This window comes from Bos mutus, chromosome 1, assembly GCF_027580195.1.
Source record: "Bos mutus isolate GX-2022 chromosome 1, NWIPB_WYAK_1.1, whole genome shotgun sequence".
NCBI lineage: Eukaryota > Metazoa > Chordata > Mammalia > Artiodactyla > Bovidae > Bos > Bos mutus.
Genome location: NC_091617.1, coordinates 36,074,778 through 36,093,942, shown reverse-complemented (window position 1 = coordinate 36,093,942; position 19,165 = coordinate 36,074,778). Strand labels below are relative to the sequence as shown.

At 34.7% G+C, this 19,165-nt stretch overlaps 1 protein-coding gene across 2 annotated transcripts in view; it reads right to left on the bottom strand.

The window, feature by feature from the left end:
* EPHA3 (EPH receptor A3) overlaps positions 1–19,165 on the bottom strand; it is a 418,391-nt gene that overhangs the window by 383,048 nt on the left and 16,178 nt on the right. For both annotated transcript variants that reach the window (XM_005892972.2, XM_005892973.2), the window contains exon 2: positions 11,586–11,650. In XM_005892972.2, coding sequence (XP_005893034.1) covers positions 11,586–11,650 — 65 coding nt within the window. The remainder of the gene's footprint in view (positions 1–11,585; positions 11,651–19,165) is intronic.

Below are 19,165 nucleotides of genomic sequence, written 5' to 3'. Positions count from 1 at the left end.
CTCTGTCCATGGGATTCTCCAGGCAAGAATACTGGAGTGGGTTGCCATTTCCTTCTCCAGGGGATCTTCCTGATCCAGGGATCGAACCCGGGTCTCCTGCATTGCAGGCAGACACTTTAACCTCTCAGCCACCAGGGAAGCCCCAAGAATGCTCAAACTACCGCACAATTGCACTCATCTCACACACTAGTAAAGTAATGCTCAGAACTCTCCAAGCCAGGCTTCAGCAATATGTGAACCGTGAACTTCCAGATGTTCAAGCTGGTTTTAGAAAAGGCGGAGGAACCAGAGATCAAATTGCCAACATCCACTGGATCATCGAAAAAGCAAGAGAGTTCCAGAAAAACATCAATTTCTGCTTTATTGACTATGCCAAAGCCTTTGACTGTGTGGATCACAATGAACTGTGGAAAATTCTTCAAGAGATGGACATACCAGACCACCTGACCTGCCTCTTGAGAAACCTATATGCAGGTCAGGAAGCAACAGTTAGAACTGGACATGGAACAACAGACTGGTTCCAAATAGGAAAAGAAGTACATCAAGGCTGTATATAGTCACCCTGCTTATTTAATTTATATGCAGAGTACATTATGAGAAATGCTGGGCTGGAAGAAGCACAAGCTGGAATCCAGATTGTTGGGAGAAATATCAATAACCTCAGATATGCAGATGACACCACCCTTATGGCAGAAAGTGAAGAAGAAATAAAAAGCCTCTTGATGAAAGTGAAAGAGGAGAGTGAAAAAGTTGGCTTAAAGCTCAACATTCAGAAAACTAAGATGATGGCTTCTGGTCCCATCACTTCATGGGAAATAGATGGGGAAACAGTGGAAACAGTGTCAGACTTTATTTTTTGGGGCTCCAAAATCACTGCAGATGGTGAGTGCAACCATGAAATTAAAAGACGCTTACTCCTTGGAAGGAAAGTTATGACCAACCTAGATAGCATATTCAAAAGAAGAGACATTACTCTGCCAACAAAGGTCCTTCTAGTCAAGGCTATGGTTTTTCCAGTAGTCATGTATGGATGTGAGAGTTGGACTGTGAAGAAGGCTGAGCACCGAATAACTGATGCTGGTGTTGTGGTGATGTGGTGTTGGAGAAGACTCTTGAGAGTCCCTTGGACTGCAAGGAGATCCAATCAGTCCATTCTGAAGGAGATCAGCCCTGGGATTTCTTTGGAAGGAATGATGCTAAAGCTGAAATTCCAGTACTTTGGCCACCTCATGGGAAGAGTTGCCTCATTGAAAAAGACTCTGATGCTGGGAGGGATTGGGGGCAGGAGGAGAAGGGGATGACAGAGGATGAGATGGCTGGATGACATCACTGACTTGATGGACATGAGTTTGAGTGAACTCTGGGAGTTGGTTCTGGACAGGGAGGCCTGGCGTGCTGCAATTCATGGGGTCACAAAGAGTGGACGTGACTGAGCGACTGATCTGAACTGAACTGAACTGAACTTTATAATCACCTCTTTAAAACATGGCCTTTGAATAATCTCCAATATCTTTAGTGGGGCACATAAAATCTATTATAAGCTGATTTCAGTAACTTTCTAGGAATGTTTCATAGTAATTTTCCAGACAACCTTAAATTCAAGTAACTCTTTGATGGGGAATTTTCATATTCCTTATTCCAATTTCACTATCACTTAATTTATGGCTTTTCTAGTCTTTTGGCTTTAATGTTATCTCTCTTTTCATGAGCAATGGATGAAAATGTATAAATATCTTCAGCATTTACAAATACTCCAGCTACTACAATCAACTCAAACCAAGCTCCAAGATTACATAAGAGAAACTTGAGAATGCCAAAATGAATTCCTGTTACAAAAGTTCTAAGAATAGATTCCTTGAGTGGCTGGTAAAATGCCTATTTTTCCTGCTATGTGTTTATTGTAATATCCTAAATTTTAAAATATCCAGGACTATATTTATCATGATTATGCATAGTGCTACATCAAGAGTTTGGAAAAAACTATAGCACAGCACCATATCAAGCAGAAGTCAGTTATGTTCATAAGTAATACCTGCTTCATTATAGCAGATAATGATTTTCTAGCACAGTAATTCCAAAGTTGAACAGCATGAGAATCACATGGAAAGCCTGTGAGAAAACAGATCGCTGAAATCTGATCCCAGGATTTGTAACATTGTAGTCGGTCTTAGAAGCCCAGAATTTTGCATTTCTAATAATTATTGTTTAAAAATTAAAAACAATTTCAATATATTAGTTTATATAGATACAGCTATATATGTCTCTATAGTTTAATATATATGTATATATGTAGTTTTATATAACTGTATATACATAACATATATGTGTGTGTGTGTGAGTTGTGTATGGTAAGCTGCCTTACTACCAGAATGAATAAAACAAACTTGTAAACAGGCTATTCAGAAAACTGAGTATACTATCCCCCTTGATGTTTTTCTTCTTATGTCCCATGTAAAAGGGATAAATGATGTTAGCAAGTCCCAAGAAATCTGGGCTATTACATTGATAATTCTTCTTCATATAACATTTTCTGAATAAAGTGAACAAAACTGATAGTAATCAGTGAGCTACGAAGTTTGCAGAAATACTTGAAGTGGCTTGTGTTGTAAATGTTATAACCTTTAAATGTTCTCAGGTCCAATGGCTATCATTTGGGACATGGGACTTATTTAAAAAGTGTTTTACGCCATATTTTTTTTACAGGCCAAACTTAATTTCTTTAAAAAAAAAAATGTTTCAAAAGAAATGAAACACCAGTGAATAATAAACCTAAAGGTCAAGACCATTAATTTATGAAATTAAAAAGAAAATATTTAAGGAGTAAAGTAAATAAGTAAAACTTTTGGGAAAATTATGATTTTTATAAATTCCCATCAAAATTCTTGACTTACACTTAATGAAATGACAGAATGGAAATTCGTCTCCATTGGAACACATATGCTACATTTATATCCTATATTCAAATGAATACTTGGAAACTTGGAAATATAGCATTTGTTCTAAGTATGCTCTTTATTTTAAGGGAGCTGGACATTTCCTAGCAATACAAAAATTGATATCCAATCTGCTATATACCCTTTTGTACATATGTCAACAAATTTAATGTAAAATAAGTATGAAAACCATTCTTTTTTAAGTTTAATATCTATATTTTGGTTATTCTTACTTTAATAATTTCTTTTTTATCAGAAAGTTCTTTCACTTGAAGTTGCACAAAGTAAAATATTTTGGTGCTAAGAAAGTTGTTATTTTTATAAAATGCTATCAATATGACAAATCACTAGAAGCAAAATTTTATTGTCAATTTGAATTTAAAAAAAAAAACAAATATGAAATCAACATAATAAATTTATTAAATATTTAAACATTCAAATTAGACATAAAATTATTTGTGTATCTTAGCTTTTTATTTAACTTTATAGTTACTTATGTTAAATGACTAATATCATTTAAATGTTAAATATCACAAAGCACAAATTTGTGGGTAAAGCCGAAATAAAGAAAACCCATTCAAATATGTTTCAAGACTCCTTTCCTCTAAACCCAACATCAAAGCAAAAAAAAAAAAAAGTATATCACATGTCATATTTAAAAAATTCTAATTCAATCCCCAAAATACAAACAAGCACTGTTTTGATACAGACAGGAGGATTTATACAGAAATATACAACATTATCAATGAAAAATATTTCTTTTTCTTTAAACACTAACATCATTTCTGATAAAATAGACACAAGATAACATTTTAAATTTTATAAATTTAATATTGCTAGAATAAATTCTATTTTTGTTGATTTCTACCACTTATTCACCTTCCACCTTATTCTATAGTGTATTTTGCTTCAAGGAAAGGTTAAAAAAGACCTATAAAACTTTGTCATGTTTTTCTAATTAATCGGATAACCTTCCTTGAAAGGTCAGCACAGTAGGTGAAAGTGAACATAAAAATATATATAATAATATATATAAAATATATAGCATTGTTCATCCTAGGCAGAAAAATTTTAAATGACCAAGAATCACATATGTCAAAAATTTTATTTTCCTGGATGTACTATTCAGCATAGGAAGCAGACTTTGAACTGTGATTCACAAAGGCAGAGTCCCAGGTGGTTATCATTGACACCCAGTTGTCAACATATTCTTCCTGCATTTCAGACACTGTTCATAAAATGAAAGGTAGAAATCCAGTAGATAAGACTTTTAGAACCCAGACTTCACAAATAGCAATAATTCCAATATTGAAGGCAAATTATACTTTATTAGAGACTTGTTTTAGAGAGTACTTTTATTATTTCCATTATTCTTGATGATTCACTCAATTCTAAATATTTCTAGTTTCAGGTAACTGGAATTTATTTGCAGGATACCAGATTTTTACCCCTAGACAACAGCCTATATAATTTTCAGTATACAGCTATCCTAAGCTACTTTTCTTTTTCAGTTAACTTCCAGTGCATAGGCTTGTAGTATTTTCTAAATATGTTTAACTAAGTAGATCTGCTAGTACAAAAAATAATATATGTAGTATAGACATAGATGTATATCTATACTATTTTATATATATATTTATATATTACATAAGTACATCTGTAATATATACTCATACATATGTAATATATACACTATAGTATGTGTAATTTTACCTAAGTTATGCCATTGAAAAAAGAGTGAAATCATTAACAGATCCCATCTAAAACAACAGATTGGAACATCAAATTTTTCTCAACAAATGCACAACCAGTGTTAGTTTCATCGTTCTTTACTTATCCAGGTAATTTAAATTTATGGGCAATTAATCTAAGAAACTTAAATGGGAGAAAAACGGAGAATTTCATGAAATGGGAATTGGTGTCAAAGAACTTTCCATTTCCAGGCTGAGATAAATATCAGTGAAATAACTGCAATAACATATAACTACAAGCTGAGGCGGTACAACAAAGAACAAGGCAGATGAGCTAATAAGTGTTATATCCTAGTCTTGGGGGTGGCAGGTGGGTGGCATATGAGAGTTAGAAGGTATCCCTGAAGAAGAAATATTAATATTTGAGGAAATTCTAACCACTTAGAAATTTAAACAAATAAATTGGACACTTGATTTACCTTATTTTTATTCTTTCAATTCTAAATTTCAAGATTATATGCAAACTTTGACCTGTGCAGATTCAATGAGATAACAATCATGTGCTGTTAATGGTAATATTTTGAGCTCTTAATTGAGAAGAGATATTAATTGGCACCCCAGGTAATACTATCAATTTCCCTTTTTCAAAATTCAACTCTAAGACATGGTGTAGACTGAGATTTAAGCAGACGTATCAATGAATTGACTATTCATTAGAAGGGCTGATGCTGAAGCTGAAACTCCAATAGTTTGGCCACCTGATGTGAACAGCCGACTTATTGGAAAAGACCCTGATGCTGAGAAAGATTGAAGGCAGGAGGAGAAGGGGATGACAGAGGACAAAATGGTTGGATGGCATCACCAACTCAATGGATATGAGCTTGAGCAAGCTCTGGGAGATGGTGAAGGACAGGGAAGCCTGGCATGCTGCAGTCCATAGGGTTGCAAAGAGTTGGACATGACTGAGCAACTGAACAATGGCAATTAATGAATTTAGCAGGTTTCGATTAGAATGGAAAAATTGTAAAATTTGTCTAAGATTAAGAAATGATATCTGTATACCTATTTTACATACATTTGTGTATATGTATATAGATAGATAGATAGATACACATAATTAGATATATAGGAACATCTCACTTGCCCAACTATCATTTACTCTAAAGTGCTGTGACTTAGAAATTACTGTTATGCCTCAATTAAATGTGAGGATAAATGCTAATGAAGGTTAATAGGCTTGCATTAGATCATACAGCAATAAAAGATACAGCCAGAATCCAAATGCAGATGTGCCAATTCTACATGATGTGCTTATTCTATTTTACTATTCTTCCTGTTATCTTTGACATCATCTTAAAGCACAAAAAAAGACAACCTGGGAAAATACAGATAACATTGTAGAATAGAATTATGCATTGCCATAGCCTTCATTGAGAAATCAGGGTGTCTGACCAGGAGACAAAGCATTGCATCCTATCAGGATATCTTTACCTGGAAAGTATGAGAAATACAAAAAGAGTGGATTCAATAAGGAAAACATATGCTTCCACATAACTCAGTGGTTCTGAGATGTCAGGGTTCCTGGATGGTCTCTCTAATGCTCTCTGGCTCTACCTTTCTGGCCATTAAGGGAGTGCAGGTCCTCCAGACTGGACTCTGGGCCATTACAAAGCAAACCCAGAGGCACAAAGTACCTGGCCTCCCCCCATGTTTTTTTTTTTTTTAATTATTAATTGGAGGACCACAATTATAATATTGTGTTGGTTTTGGCCACACAGTAACATGAATTAGCCATTAAGTATACACATATTCCCTCCTTCTTGAAACTCCCTCCAACCTCTCAACTCATCCCACCCCTCTAGACTGTCACAGAGACCTCCTATCTTTTTATTGGAAGGAAACTTTCCCAAAAGTCACTGGAGTCCTATTCCAATCTCACTGGCTTTACATACTCTTGCCTAAACCAACATTGGAAAAATGACTTAATTATCATGATTTTCTCTCAGATGAATCAATATCCACCCTGCAAAGTAATAGAGGGGTCATTTTCCAGGAACACATAGGAGGGTGAAAACTTGAACCATTTCAGTGTTCCATCAGCAAAGAAAAACCAGGGAACAAATATTGGGTGAGCAACTAATGGGGTCTCTATTTGCCAGGAGACTGTTTTCTATTTAAGTACATTATCACTATTAAGACAGCAATAAATAGCTAGGAAAATCTTTATGAAAAAATATCTAAAAGAATTGAAAGATGGAGGTGGTTTAATTATTTTTAAAATTTACAATTGCTGATTTTGAGACTTATAATTTCACCCCACCCCTCCTTCAAATCTCTCTTAATTTTCTTCTCCTTAGTTGAGTTTATTTAATTGTCAAAGTTCTTGATTCCTTTATATTGCTTAACCATCTTACCAATACTATCCTAAGTGAAAACTATGTAGCCTATTTCCCTCTAATCTCTTCTCTGTATTCATATACTGACTAAGACATTTCAATCAACCAATCAATTTAAGTACTAGTCATGTGTAAACTATGAATTCTTTCTATATTATAATCCAACAATATGTATGGGCTTTGATATATGTTGATTATTCTCTAAATCAAAAAAATATTTAAACTATTGAATTATTTACTAACACTTTTGAGTAATTAAACCCCAAATTCAAATATTATTGATGTAATTCATAGTTTATAGGGCCAGAGAAGGTTAATTGCTTGTTTACTTTACTAAAGTGAACAAACAGTACCAGAAAATATCCATGTCAAAGAAAACTTTTTATTGAAAATGAATTGTAATGAATTATCATGACTCTCCTGATAATTTAAATTGACAAGTTTGAGTAATATTTCCATGAAATTTACTGAAGAAAACCAAAGTTTCACTAAACTTCTTCATAGATATTTTTCCCATACCTAATAATAAAGTACCAAACTGAGAGCTCAGATGATAAAGAATCAACTTGCAATGCAAGAGACCTGGTTTTGATCCCTGGGTCAGGAAGATCTCCTGGAGAAGGGAATGGCAACCCACTCCATTATTTTTGCCTGGGGAATTCCATGGACAGAGGAGCCTGGCAGGCAACAATCCATGAGGTCGCAAAGAGTCGGACATGACTGAGTAATTAAAACAACACCATACTTTTCTACCAGGTTTCCTTTAAGATATGAAGCACTATTTAAAAATAGAGATAGAAATAATCCTCCCAAGAAAATACCATAAATCAATTCTAAGGTTTTATGTATGAATATATCTCTGGAGAAGAGGATGACTAGGAATAGAAAATACTATATATGAAGGAATGAGCCGCTCTTGACAATTTTCCCTCAAATAATAATTTTACATAGCTCGGGTGATGCAATCATTACATGAAAGACATTTCAAATTTGGGAAGAACTATTGGTCTATTTCTTAAAACTTATATTTAAAAAGATCTGGAATTTAGAGCTTCTGATGGAAGTATGGCTGAGATTTAAAGAAGCTGCTGAGTACCTTTAAGGTCTTTTCAGTGACCATATCTCTTGATGGATCACCATTATCCACCCCTTGAGTAGGGGTTTCTCAGCCTGGAAGCTGTCATTTTGCACCAGGTCATTCTTAGTTGAAGGAAGCCATCATGTTCTTTGTAAGATGTTAAGTTGGACCCCTAGTTTCCACACTAGATGCCAGTTGTGCCCTGCCCACCCAGTTGTGACAGCCAACATATCTCCAGACAAATATCCCCATGGGGCAAAACCAAAATTGCCTCCCCACTTATCTACGCCCTCATCAGTTGAGAATCATCTCCCTAAATCAAAAGTACCATATTTTCTATGCCACTTGTCGAGTCAAACTCACAGAAACAAAGAATATAAAAGTGGTTGCCAAGGGGTGAGGGTGGGGAAAATGGGAAGGGGTTGGTAAAATGGTACCAACTGTCAGCTGTAGAATAAGGACTGAGGATCTAATGTATAACCTGGTGACTATAACTAATAGCACAGTATCATAATATTAAAATTTTCTAAGAGAGTAGAACATACATGTTCTCAGGAAAAAAAAAAAAAAAAAACCAGAAGAGAGTAGGATATTTAAGTGATTAAGTATTCTGTGACATCATTATAATTTTTCCCTCCAAAGTTTATATTTATATTTTAGTTAACCTGAAAACAGATGCACTTCTACTTGTTAGGGTTAATTAATTAAAATAATAACTAGTTCAAACTTATTTCTGGTTATCACTTCATTTTTTATGGAAAACCCTGAGGCATATATATTACTACTGATTTAACTATTCCTTTTAAAACTAAAACAAACACAAAATTCTAATATCCTAGTCAAATTGAAAATGGCAATGATTAGGCAATAAAAATAATAAATTGAATCTACAGGCACAAACAATCATACAAGCAAAGACATTAAATCCTGAACTTCAACTGACCATAGAGTTTTCAGTCAAGAATACCATTAGTATCTCAAAAAGAAATTAATATTAACATCACATTTTCTAAATTAGTGCTACTGCTGCATGGACATTATTACTACAAATGTACTACAAATCAACCCAGACAATAATTTACATATTTGGTTTTTCCTTTTCTCTTTTACTAAATCTTTTGGGACTTAAGGTATTATAAACATCACTATCTGTCAGGGGGATGCTTTTTTTTTCTCCCTGCTAGTTTTAATGATAAGCTTGGAGAGGTTGGCCAGCTATTTTAAGTCTATTTAATGTATCTGAAATAGGGAAGTCACAGCTGCTAGATAAACCAGAAAAGCCATGAAGAAGAGGCCAGAAGACCTGAGGTCAGCTTTCTGAGGCTGAAGGAGAGACTGAAAACTGTTCATGAGAAAACCATAAGTGATTCCTAGGAGAAAGGAGGTGGGAAATTGTGCAAGGGATGGGAAAAGTCAAGAGGCAAGTTACCCTTACCCTGAGGAGTGTTTCTTAAATTTAATGTGCTTTAATGTGAATCACTTGAGACCATGTTAAGAGGCAGATTCTGACTCAAAAAGGCTGGGGTGGGGCTGCATTTCTGAGAATCCCCCACATGCTGACACTGCTGATTGGTGCATGCACACTTTGCATGGCAGGTTTCTAGAACACCCTTCCCCATCGAACATATATATGGAAATAAAAGTGTTAACTTTGTTCATCATAAAATCTATGAGATAAACAGGTAAATGAATTCATTTCCCCAAATATTCAATATGAGAAATGTTTTCCTTATACCTTCTTTAAAGCAGAAAAAAAAAAAAGAGAGAAAGAAGTAAACTGCTGCTTTGATATTTAAGTTAATTTGTTATTTTTAAAATATATTTTCTATTTATATTTATAGATATAAAGAATTAGTATGATTTTACTTTTCATATCTTCCTAGACAGCAATCATATCTTCTATGATATGTTATCTTATGGAGTAATGAAAAACTCAAACTTCTAAAATCAACATTATAGTTGAGTATGAGTTGGACAGTGAGTTTTAAATCAGTTTTCCTCAATCCTGAGTTTCTATTCATTTGTTATGACTACTCAGGATGTGTTTTATCTTAACCATTTGATTCCTTTTGCACCTATGGGAAAACCAAATGTTGGCTTACTTCATACTCTCCCTTTCTGAGCCACGAACCAAGACCTGATTATGTGATAGGTTTTGGCATTATGTCAATGTCAAGGTGCACCAGAAAGAGAAGCAGATACAAGACGACAGATAGATGAAGTATCCCTGATGCAAAACATCCGTTGGTGAGGAAGAAACTGCTAGTAAAAATTAGTATGTTTAGGCACAGAAATTGAAAGACTGAACACCAAGTCAAAGTAATTATAACCTCTTTGAAAAGAGGACAGTGCAGGAATAAAATAAATAGGAATATATTCCTTTTTTCCTACGACAACTATTTCAAAATAGCACTTTGTATTTTCTACAAGCTATCCTTGGACACAAAACATATATGTTTAGGCATTTTTTTGTAGTTTTTTAGGAAGAAGAATTTTCCAAATGTATGAGCCTCTTTTTTTTTCTGAAACAAAGAATGTATGACAGAAAACCACAAAATACTGCAAAGCAATTATCCTTCAATTAAAAAAAGAAAAGGAAAACTTTCTCACACAAAGAATCATCATAAACGTTTGGGTCCCAAAATGGCATACACTTTAGTAACCTGTATCTGGTTTCATAGCATTAAAGGTATATACAAAGCTTAGAATTTAAAGGCAGCCATATTTTTCCTGGCTTTCCAATTGGTGCTAGTGGTAAAGAATCCACCTGTCTATGCAGGAGATAGGAGAGGCAGTTCAATCCCTGGGTTGGGAAGATCCCCTGGAGGAGGGCATGGCAACGCACTCCCGTATTCTTTCCTGGAGAATCCCATGGACAAAAGAGCCTGGTGGGCTATAGTTCAAAGGGTTGCAAGGAGTTGGACATGACTGAGCAACTTAGCAAGCATACATATTTTTGGTAAATAAAATGCCTAATTTTAAACTGACCTAGACAAATTGAAGACATTTTAAGCAAGGGAATGACGGCAACGCAGGTTTATAGTCTTGACAAATACATCCTACCCTACTTGGAATTGTCTCCACAGTTGATTTTAAGGCTACAACTCCAGAGGTGACCATCTCCAAATACACATTTTCCACATCACTTAAAATTTGTGAAGTCTCTTCTCAACTCACTGATTCTGACTGCATCACAAAAAGATGTTAGGTATCATGCTTAGATCATCTGCATGATGACAGTAATAGTCAAACCATTTATTTTAGTTCATTCAAGCTATGGATAAATTCAGAAAAGGGAAAAAAAAACTTCCAAATGCTCGATAGTTCCACTGGACAAAAATATTAAGCTGTATTAGTCCATGTATTGACTACAGTGATAAACATAATTTCTCATCAGAAGTATAGGAATTCCTGTTCCCAATAATCCTAATCTCTAAGAAAGGCAATGCATAGAATTGTGTTCCTTTCAATAGTTAACCAAACTCACCCCATGTGACGGATAGGAGATCCATCCCAGCTCCCCTTGAATGGTTTTTGAATCCAGTAAATTGACTGAAAAAAAAAAACACATGTACACAAACACAGTTAAAAGGAATGAATTCTATTTAACTCTGTCAAATTGATGTGTGTGTTGCTGAAATGACATGTTCAAAAAACATGACTCTGCTCATTCTCATTATATGTGTATGATTGATATAAGAAGGGTATTACAAAGAAAAGAAATAATAGGGAAAAGTAAGGAACCAGAAGTTTCTGTGACTTTTTTTTAAACTGTTTATGTTTGTTTATAAATATATTCAATATACTGACAGAATAATTTCAGGTTTAAAGAGGACACTATAAAAATGCAAAGTAGGAAACATTAATGCAAACAAGAAATCAAAGTAACTGCAAAGACCATTAAATTTGATAAATTGACATATGATTTCACTATAAATTAGTTAAATATGATTCCATAGTGAAACATATTTTTTACATATTTGATATGGTATCTTCATACTGTCCAGGCCAAATATATTATTCTGTAATGTGTATATTTTTAATACTGTATAAATTGTGTACTTATACATAATGAATAAAATGCTTAGCTACCAGTTTGAGGAAAAATCAAAGTAAAATTATGCATTATAATCTCACCTGTGTAAATCCTTACTTATTTAAAGAAAGTATTGTTACCCAAAGGCTTCAATAATTTTGCTCAGAATTTTCTGACAGTTATTAAGTCTAATAAATGATAAAATATAACAAGAATGTGACTACATTTTGAATATATTAAAAGAGAAAGGCAAATGATTTAAGCCCAGAAAGTATTAATTTGAAGTGGATTAAAATATAAAAAGGTACTTTATTAACAAAGGGCTTGTGCTGATTGTCAATCTGTTAAATAGTGGAAACTATGGTTTTACCACATCCTTCTTCTAAATTAGAAAATAACCCCATGATTGATTAATGGAAGATGCAAAAGAAGTTTACATAAAATATGAAGGCATTATTAACATGAACTAGAGAAGGTGAATCAATAAGTATAATAAGAGAGACTTATTTTGAAAGGTTCCATATATTCATAAGTCAAAACATAAATTAATATAGGCAAAGTACATGTCCACATGCTGTCATAAAGTGTTTCATGATGCATGAAAAGCACCACTCTTTCTTTAATCATCCCATTTATTGTCTTACAAAGGAAACACTACACTTATAAAATGTTAAGAAAAAGAGTAATATGTGATTGATGTTAGAAATCTGATTTTCAAGCACTGATTTTAAAAGATATTTGGTTAGATGAAAAATATACAAGATGAGTATAAGAAAAGTTTCTAATCATTAAGTTAAAAAAGATAAAATTCTCAAAGTCAGATTCTCTGTTTTACAAGTAAAAACAAGCAAAAAAAAAAAAATCACAAAACCCCCCCCCCCTAAAGACTCGGACATGACTGAACGTTTGATCTGATCTGATCTGATAAACCTAATCTATTACACAGGAATTCCTTAATGATTAAACTTTTTTCCCCTCACAATAAGTTAATCCCAGTGAGAAGTAATTATATTTAGGTTGGAGAAGACTCTTGAGAGTCCCTTGGACTGCAAGGAGATCCAACCAGTCCATTCTAAAGGAGATCAGTCCTGGGTGTTCTTTAGAAGGAATGATGCTAAAGCTGAAACTCCAATACCTTGGCCACCTCATGTGAAGAGTTGACTCATTGGAAAAGACTCTGATGCTGGGAGGGATTGGGGGCAGGAGGAGAAGGGGATGACAGAGGATGAGATGGCTGGATGGCATCCCCGACTCGATGGACAAGAGTTTGGGTGAACTCCAGGAGTTGGTGATGGACAGGGAGGCCTGGCGTGCTGCAATTCATGGGGTCACAAAGAGTCAGACACAACTGAGCAACTGAAATGAACTGAACTGAACTGAAAAGAAGAAAGTTGTCGCATAGATTGCATAGTGTAATTTCCATAATAAAATTATTTCCCCAGATATCAGTTTGCAAATTAACAGTATGCTTAATTATATTGAAGTTATCTCTGAAAAATGATTCTTTAAAAACATCTACCAGTTAAGGTTACAGATAATATTTTAGATTGAGCTCAGTTGCTCAGTTGTGTCCAACTCTTCAACTCCATTGACTGTAGCCTCCCAGGCTCCTCTGTCCATGGGATTTCCCAGGCAAGAATACTGGAGTGGTTTGCCATTTCCTTCTCTGGGGGATCTTCCCTACCCAGGGCTCAAATCCATGTCTCTTGTGTCCCCTGCATGGTCAGGAAGATTCTTTACCACAAGTGACACCTGGGAAGCCCAGAATCTCAGATTAAATCATGTTAAAGAATTTTTGCAAATATGAGAATACATCCTCACCTTTAAAGAATGTTACCAACATTCATTCTGATAAAGATACACCTACTTCAGTTGTTGTTTCTGTCAGTCATCAAGTGATTTCCCATTAGGTGATTTACACTCAGGGATTTGCATGGTAGAATCTGCAGGGCCAGGATTCTTAAATCATTAGATCATATTTGTAATATCTTTAGGGATTTAAATGATTCAAAGTTTTTGTGTGTATGTAATAATTGAATATATACTAAATGATGAATATATGTCACTCCACATGCTAAGATGAATGGATGATTTAATTTCAATATTAATAACCAGAGGAAAAAAGTGTTTGAAGCAAGGAAAATGAGATTTAGTAAATTTAGTAAACTACTCATTGGAAGGTAGGTTATTTACTAAAGAACTATATCCTTACGTTTTCTCTGATGATAATGATGAGGGGGGAAAGACTAGATTAATCATATTAGCATTTGGTTTCTACTCAAAGGAGAAAAGCTAAGCCAAAAAGAATTGTATTGCATTGTCAATTAAAATTAAATGTGAGAGATTAATTAAATCTATTGCATTCACTCAGAAATTGAATTTTTAGTGCACTCTATTTAACTTGAATGAGGGAACACAAAATTAGCAGCATTACTCATGATTCTGACCCTCTGATCTATTAAACATAATAATGTCTGCACTGGTTATCTCACAATATTGCTATGATGATCAAATAATATAAATTTATTTAAAGCCACCTGAGATCTTAACATACTATATAGATTCAATGTTCTTGTAAACTTAGAATATTAACTAACAACAGTTCCATTTTGTCTTCTGAATTGTATTGAAAATCAACCGTCAATATATATAGCCTAATAGAGAAGAAAACAGGCACCAGAATTCTTTTCAAAAGCACTTATTTGGGGTTTATAAGTGTCTTTTGTTTATAGATAAATAAGAACAACACAACCTAAGAATTCTAGCTGTGTTAAAGTAATGACTGTTGGACTGAAACTTGCCGTGATATAAACCTCCAGTCTGCTGTGATCAGTTGTATAGCAATCTGAGTGTAGCATAATTGAGATAAGAAGAGAAAGTTAATGTAATTTGAAAGTCAATCTGCTGTGAGCAATGTCTCTGGATACACTGATCCAGAGTCATCACTCTAACCTTGCAATACGATGTCTTAATCCTCACAATGACACAGGCAAGAACATCAGTTACTAATGCTTTCCTCTTGCAAAAATGATGGAGACCTAATCACAATCTAAGGGGTACTGTTTAAATGCCAGAGCAGATAGAATTGTGATGGACAAATATATTGTAGTTTGAGTTTTAGTAACAATGCATAACACGAAAAGTTTATTTTAATTGCTGAAAATTTTGCATTTACAATGATCAGTTTTAACAAAAAAGAGTCCAGTAATTATATTTAAGGGTAGGTGGGAATAGATAGATAGACTAACTCTTTAATGACTGCCTCATGCCAGGTTATATGCCAAAGATACAAATGATCTCTTACCAGACCTCATATTCTAATAGTTTGATTTCCAAATAGTTTTGATTTGTAACAGAAAATATCTTAGTTCCTTAATTTCAAAATACTTTCTAGTCAAAGAGCTATGTAGCCTATATGAACTTCTAAAAGTGTTTGAAATTGGACATGTTTTACAGTGTTCCAATCCACTTAGGTTGAGATATAAATAGAAACCTTTTGGCAAAAAAACACTGTGAAAAGTCTGGTTGGATATTGTTCTCAATGTCTTTCACATGCTTTATTTACTGTCTAGTCTTACTGCTTTTAAATAGACCAAAAAAAGAAAAGTGTATAAATAGGTGAAGGGGTTTACCATCATGAAAACAATAAGAGGGTCCTTATTCAGTCTCCTTGAACTGGCATTCGGGTGGGCACGAAGGAGAGATTTGCTGGTCAAAGCAATATGTGCTGTCTGATAGGAATTAGAAGGTGTAGAATTAAGCAGTGACAGATTTGATTTTCTTAGGCTCCAAAATCACTCTGGATGGTGACTGCAGCCATGAAATTAAAAGACAGTTGCTCCTTGGAAGGAAAGCTATGACAAACATAGACAGGGTATTAAAAAAAACAGACATCACTTTGCTGACACAGATCCTTATGGTCAAAGCTATGGTTTTTCCAGCAGTCATGTACAGATGTAAGAGTTGTGCCATAAAGAAGGCTGAGTGCTGAAGAACTGATGGTTTCAAATTGCAGTTCTGGAGAAGACTCTTGAGAGTCTCAAGGACAGCAAGGAGATGAAACCAGTCAATTCTTAAGGAAATCAACCCTGAGTATTCATCAGAAGGAGGGCTGCTGGAGGTGAAGCTCCAGTACTTTGGCCACCTGATGTGAAGAGCCTACACAATGGAAAAGAACGTGATGCTGGGAAAGACTGAGGTGAAAGAAGGGGATATGCAGCAGAAGATGAGATGGTTAGATAGCATCATCACTCAATGGACATGAATTTGAACAAACTCTGGGAGATACTGGAAGACAGAGGAGTCTGGCATGGAGTTCTAGAGTCCATGAAGTCACAGAGTTGGACAGGACTTAGAACTGAACAACAATGACAAGAATGAAGTAAAAGACTAAGAACAAAGTATAGGTTACAAAAGTATACGGTAAACTGGCTCACCTAGAGCCAGACATCCTGGAGTGTGACGGGGGGCCTTAAAAAGTATTACTATGAACAAAGCTAGTGGAGGTGATAGAATACCAGCTGAGCTATTTCAAATCGTAAAAGATTATGCTATTAAAGTGCTGCACTCACTATATCAGCAAATTTGGAGAACTCAGCAGTGGCCACAGAACAGGAAAAGATCAGTTTTCATTCCAGTCCTAAAGAAGGGCAATGCCAAAGAATATTCAAACTACTGTACAGTTGCACTCATGTCATAAGCTATCAAGGTTATATTAAAAATCCTTCAAGCGAGGCTTCAGCAGTACATAAACTGAGAACTTCCAAATATACAAGCTGAGTTTAGAAAAAGCAGAAAAACCAGAGATCAAATCACCAGCATTCATTGGATCACAGAAAAAGCAAGGGAATTCCTGGAAAATATCTACTTCTGCTTCATTGACTATGCTAAAGCCACTAATTGTGTGGATCACAAGAAACTGTGGAAAATTCTTAAAGAGATGGGAATAGCAGACCACCCTACCTGTTTCCTACAAATTTATGTGTGAGTCAAGAAGCAAAAGTTAGAACTGGACGTGGAACAAAAGACTGGTTCAAAACTAGTAAAGGAGTATGGCAAGGCAGTATATTGTCACCTTGTTTATTTATCTTATATGCAGAGCGCATCGTGGGAAATGCCAGACTGAATGAATCACAGCTGGAATCAAGATTGCTGGGGGAATTATCAACAACTTCAGATATGCAGATGATACTGTAATAGCAGAAAGTAAAGAGCAACTAAAGAGCCTCATGATGAGGGTGAAAGAGGAGTCAAAAGCTGGCTTAGAACTCAGTATTCAAAAAACTAAGATCATGGCATCTAGTCTTATCACTTTATGGCAAATAGAAAGGGAAAAAGTGAAAACAGTGACAGTTTTCATTTTCTTGGTCTGCAAAATCACTGTGGATGGTGACTGTAGCCATAAAATTAAAAGACAGTTGCTCCTTGGAAGGAAAGCTTTGACAAACCTGGGGGGCATATTAAACAGCAGAGATATCACTTTGCTGGCAAAAGTCCGTATAGTCAAAGCTGTGGTTTTTCCAGTAGTCATGTACGGATGTGAGAGTACGACCATAAAGAAGACTGAGCACCAAAGAATTGATTCTTTAGAACTATGGTGCTGGAGAAGACTCTTGAGAGTCCCTTGGACAACAAAGAGATCAAACCAGTCAATCCTAAAGGAAATCAACACTGAATATTCTTTGTAAGGACTGCTGCTGAAGCTGAAGCTCCTATATTTTGGCCACCTGATGTGAAGAACTGACTCACTGGAAAAGAGCCTGATGCTGGGAAAGATTGAAGGCAAAAGGAGAAGAGGGTGGCAGAGGATAAGATGGTTAGATAGCATCACCAACTCAATGGACATAATACTGAGTAAACTCAAGGAAATAGTGAGCCTGTTGTGATGCAGTCCATGGGGTTGCAGAGTCAGACAGGACTCAGCGACTGAACAACAACAGTAAAACTGGCTTAGATTGGTTTTAAGTGCTTCTGGAAAGAAGGAAATCTTGCTGGCATTCCTACCACTGATCTTTACTATCACTATTCCTGGCTTAATTATGGATTTTAGATGCCCAGGAGGCTTGCTTTCTCTTCTCTCCCCACTCTCTATTATAATGAAGAGACAGAATCAAACGTCTACTCCTTTGCTCACTGGCATTGTCAATGTCATGAAGAATTTTCTGTGTCAAGAATTTACACCATCTTCCCTTCTTACTACTAAGAATGCATTAACGCTTTTTAAAGGACTCAGCCATTAAAGTACGTTTTTTCAAACAAATGTTTTCGGTAAGGACAGATGAAAAACTATAGTATAAATTTCTGGAGTTCTACTTTTAAAGAATTATTAATACACCAAGATTTTTTCAAGAGCATTTTAAAATTTTGATTCATAGTGGCTATCTGCTCACTTAGACTGAGTTAAACAAACATTCTCCTTTTACAAATTAAGTGCTGCAAATATACAGACAGTTCAAAATAATTTGCAAAATTAAATATCACAATTTCTTACTGAAGTAGAAGATTCTTTCAATTATTTAATAATATATATATACACACATATATATATGTATATATATACACACAAACATGCTTTGTGATAATGCTATAGTTGCATTTTACGAAAACATTTAGAAACTTCAAGGTGAACAGTAGGGTTTAAGGGCCAAAGAATTTCAGACTTATAATAATAGACATGTTTTCTTGGAAAAACTTCAGTTATAATGTACTTTTATAACCAGTTGCAAATAACTAGGCAATCACTACGGTAGAAAACAAACCCATCATTGATTATGTCTTTTTACTAAAAAATTACTTTTTCTTTCCTGTTTACAGCATCACTCTAATTGTCTCAGCTACATTTCTTGTACACTATTTATCTCTATTATTTTCATCACTTTCTGTTATGATGAAAAGTATAGCTTTTCTCTAGGTTACAGACAGCAGAATAATACTTTAATCTGATCCTTGGTTATACTTAAATGTCACAAATAGAAGTAAATGATAAAGGAAGTAATAAATTTTGAGCTCAGTGTTGTAATTCTCTATATATT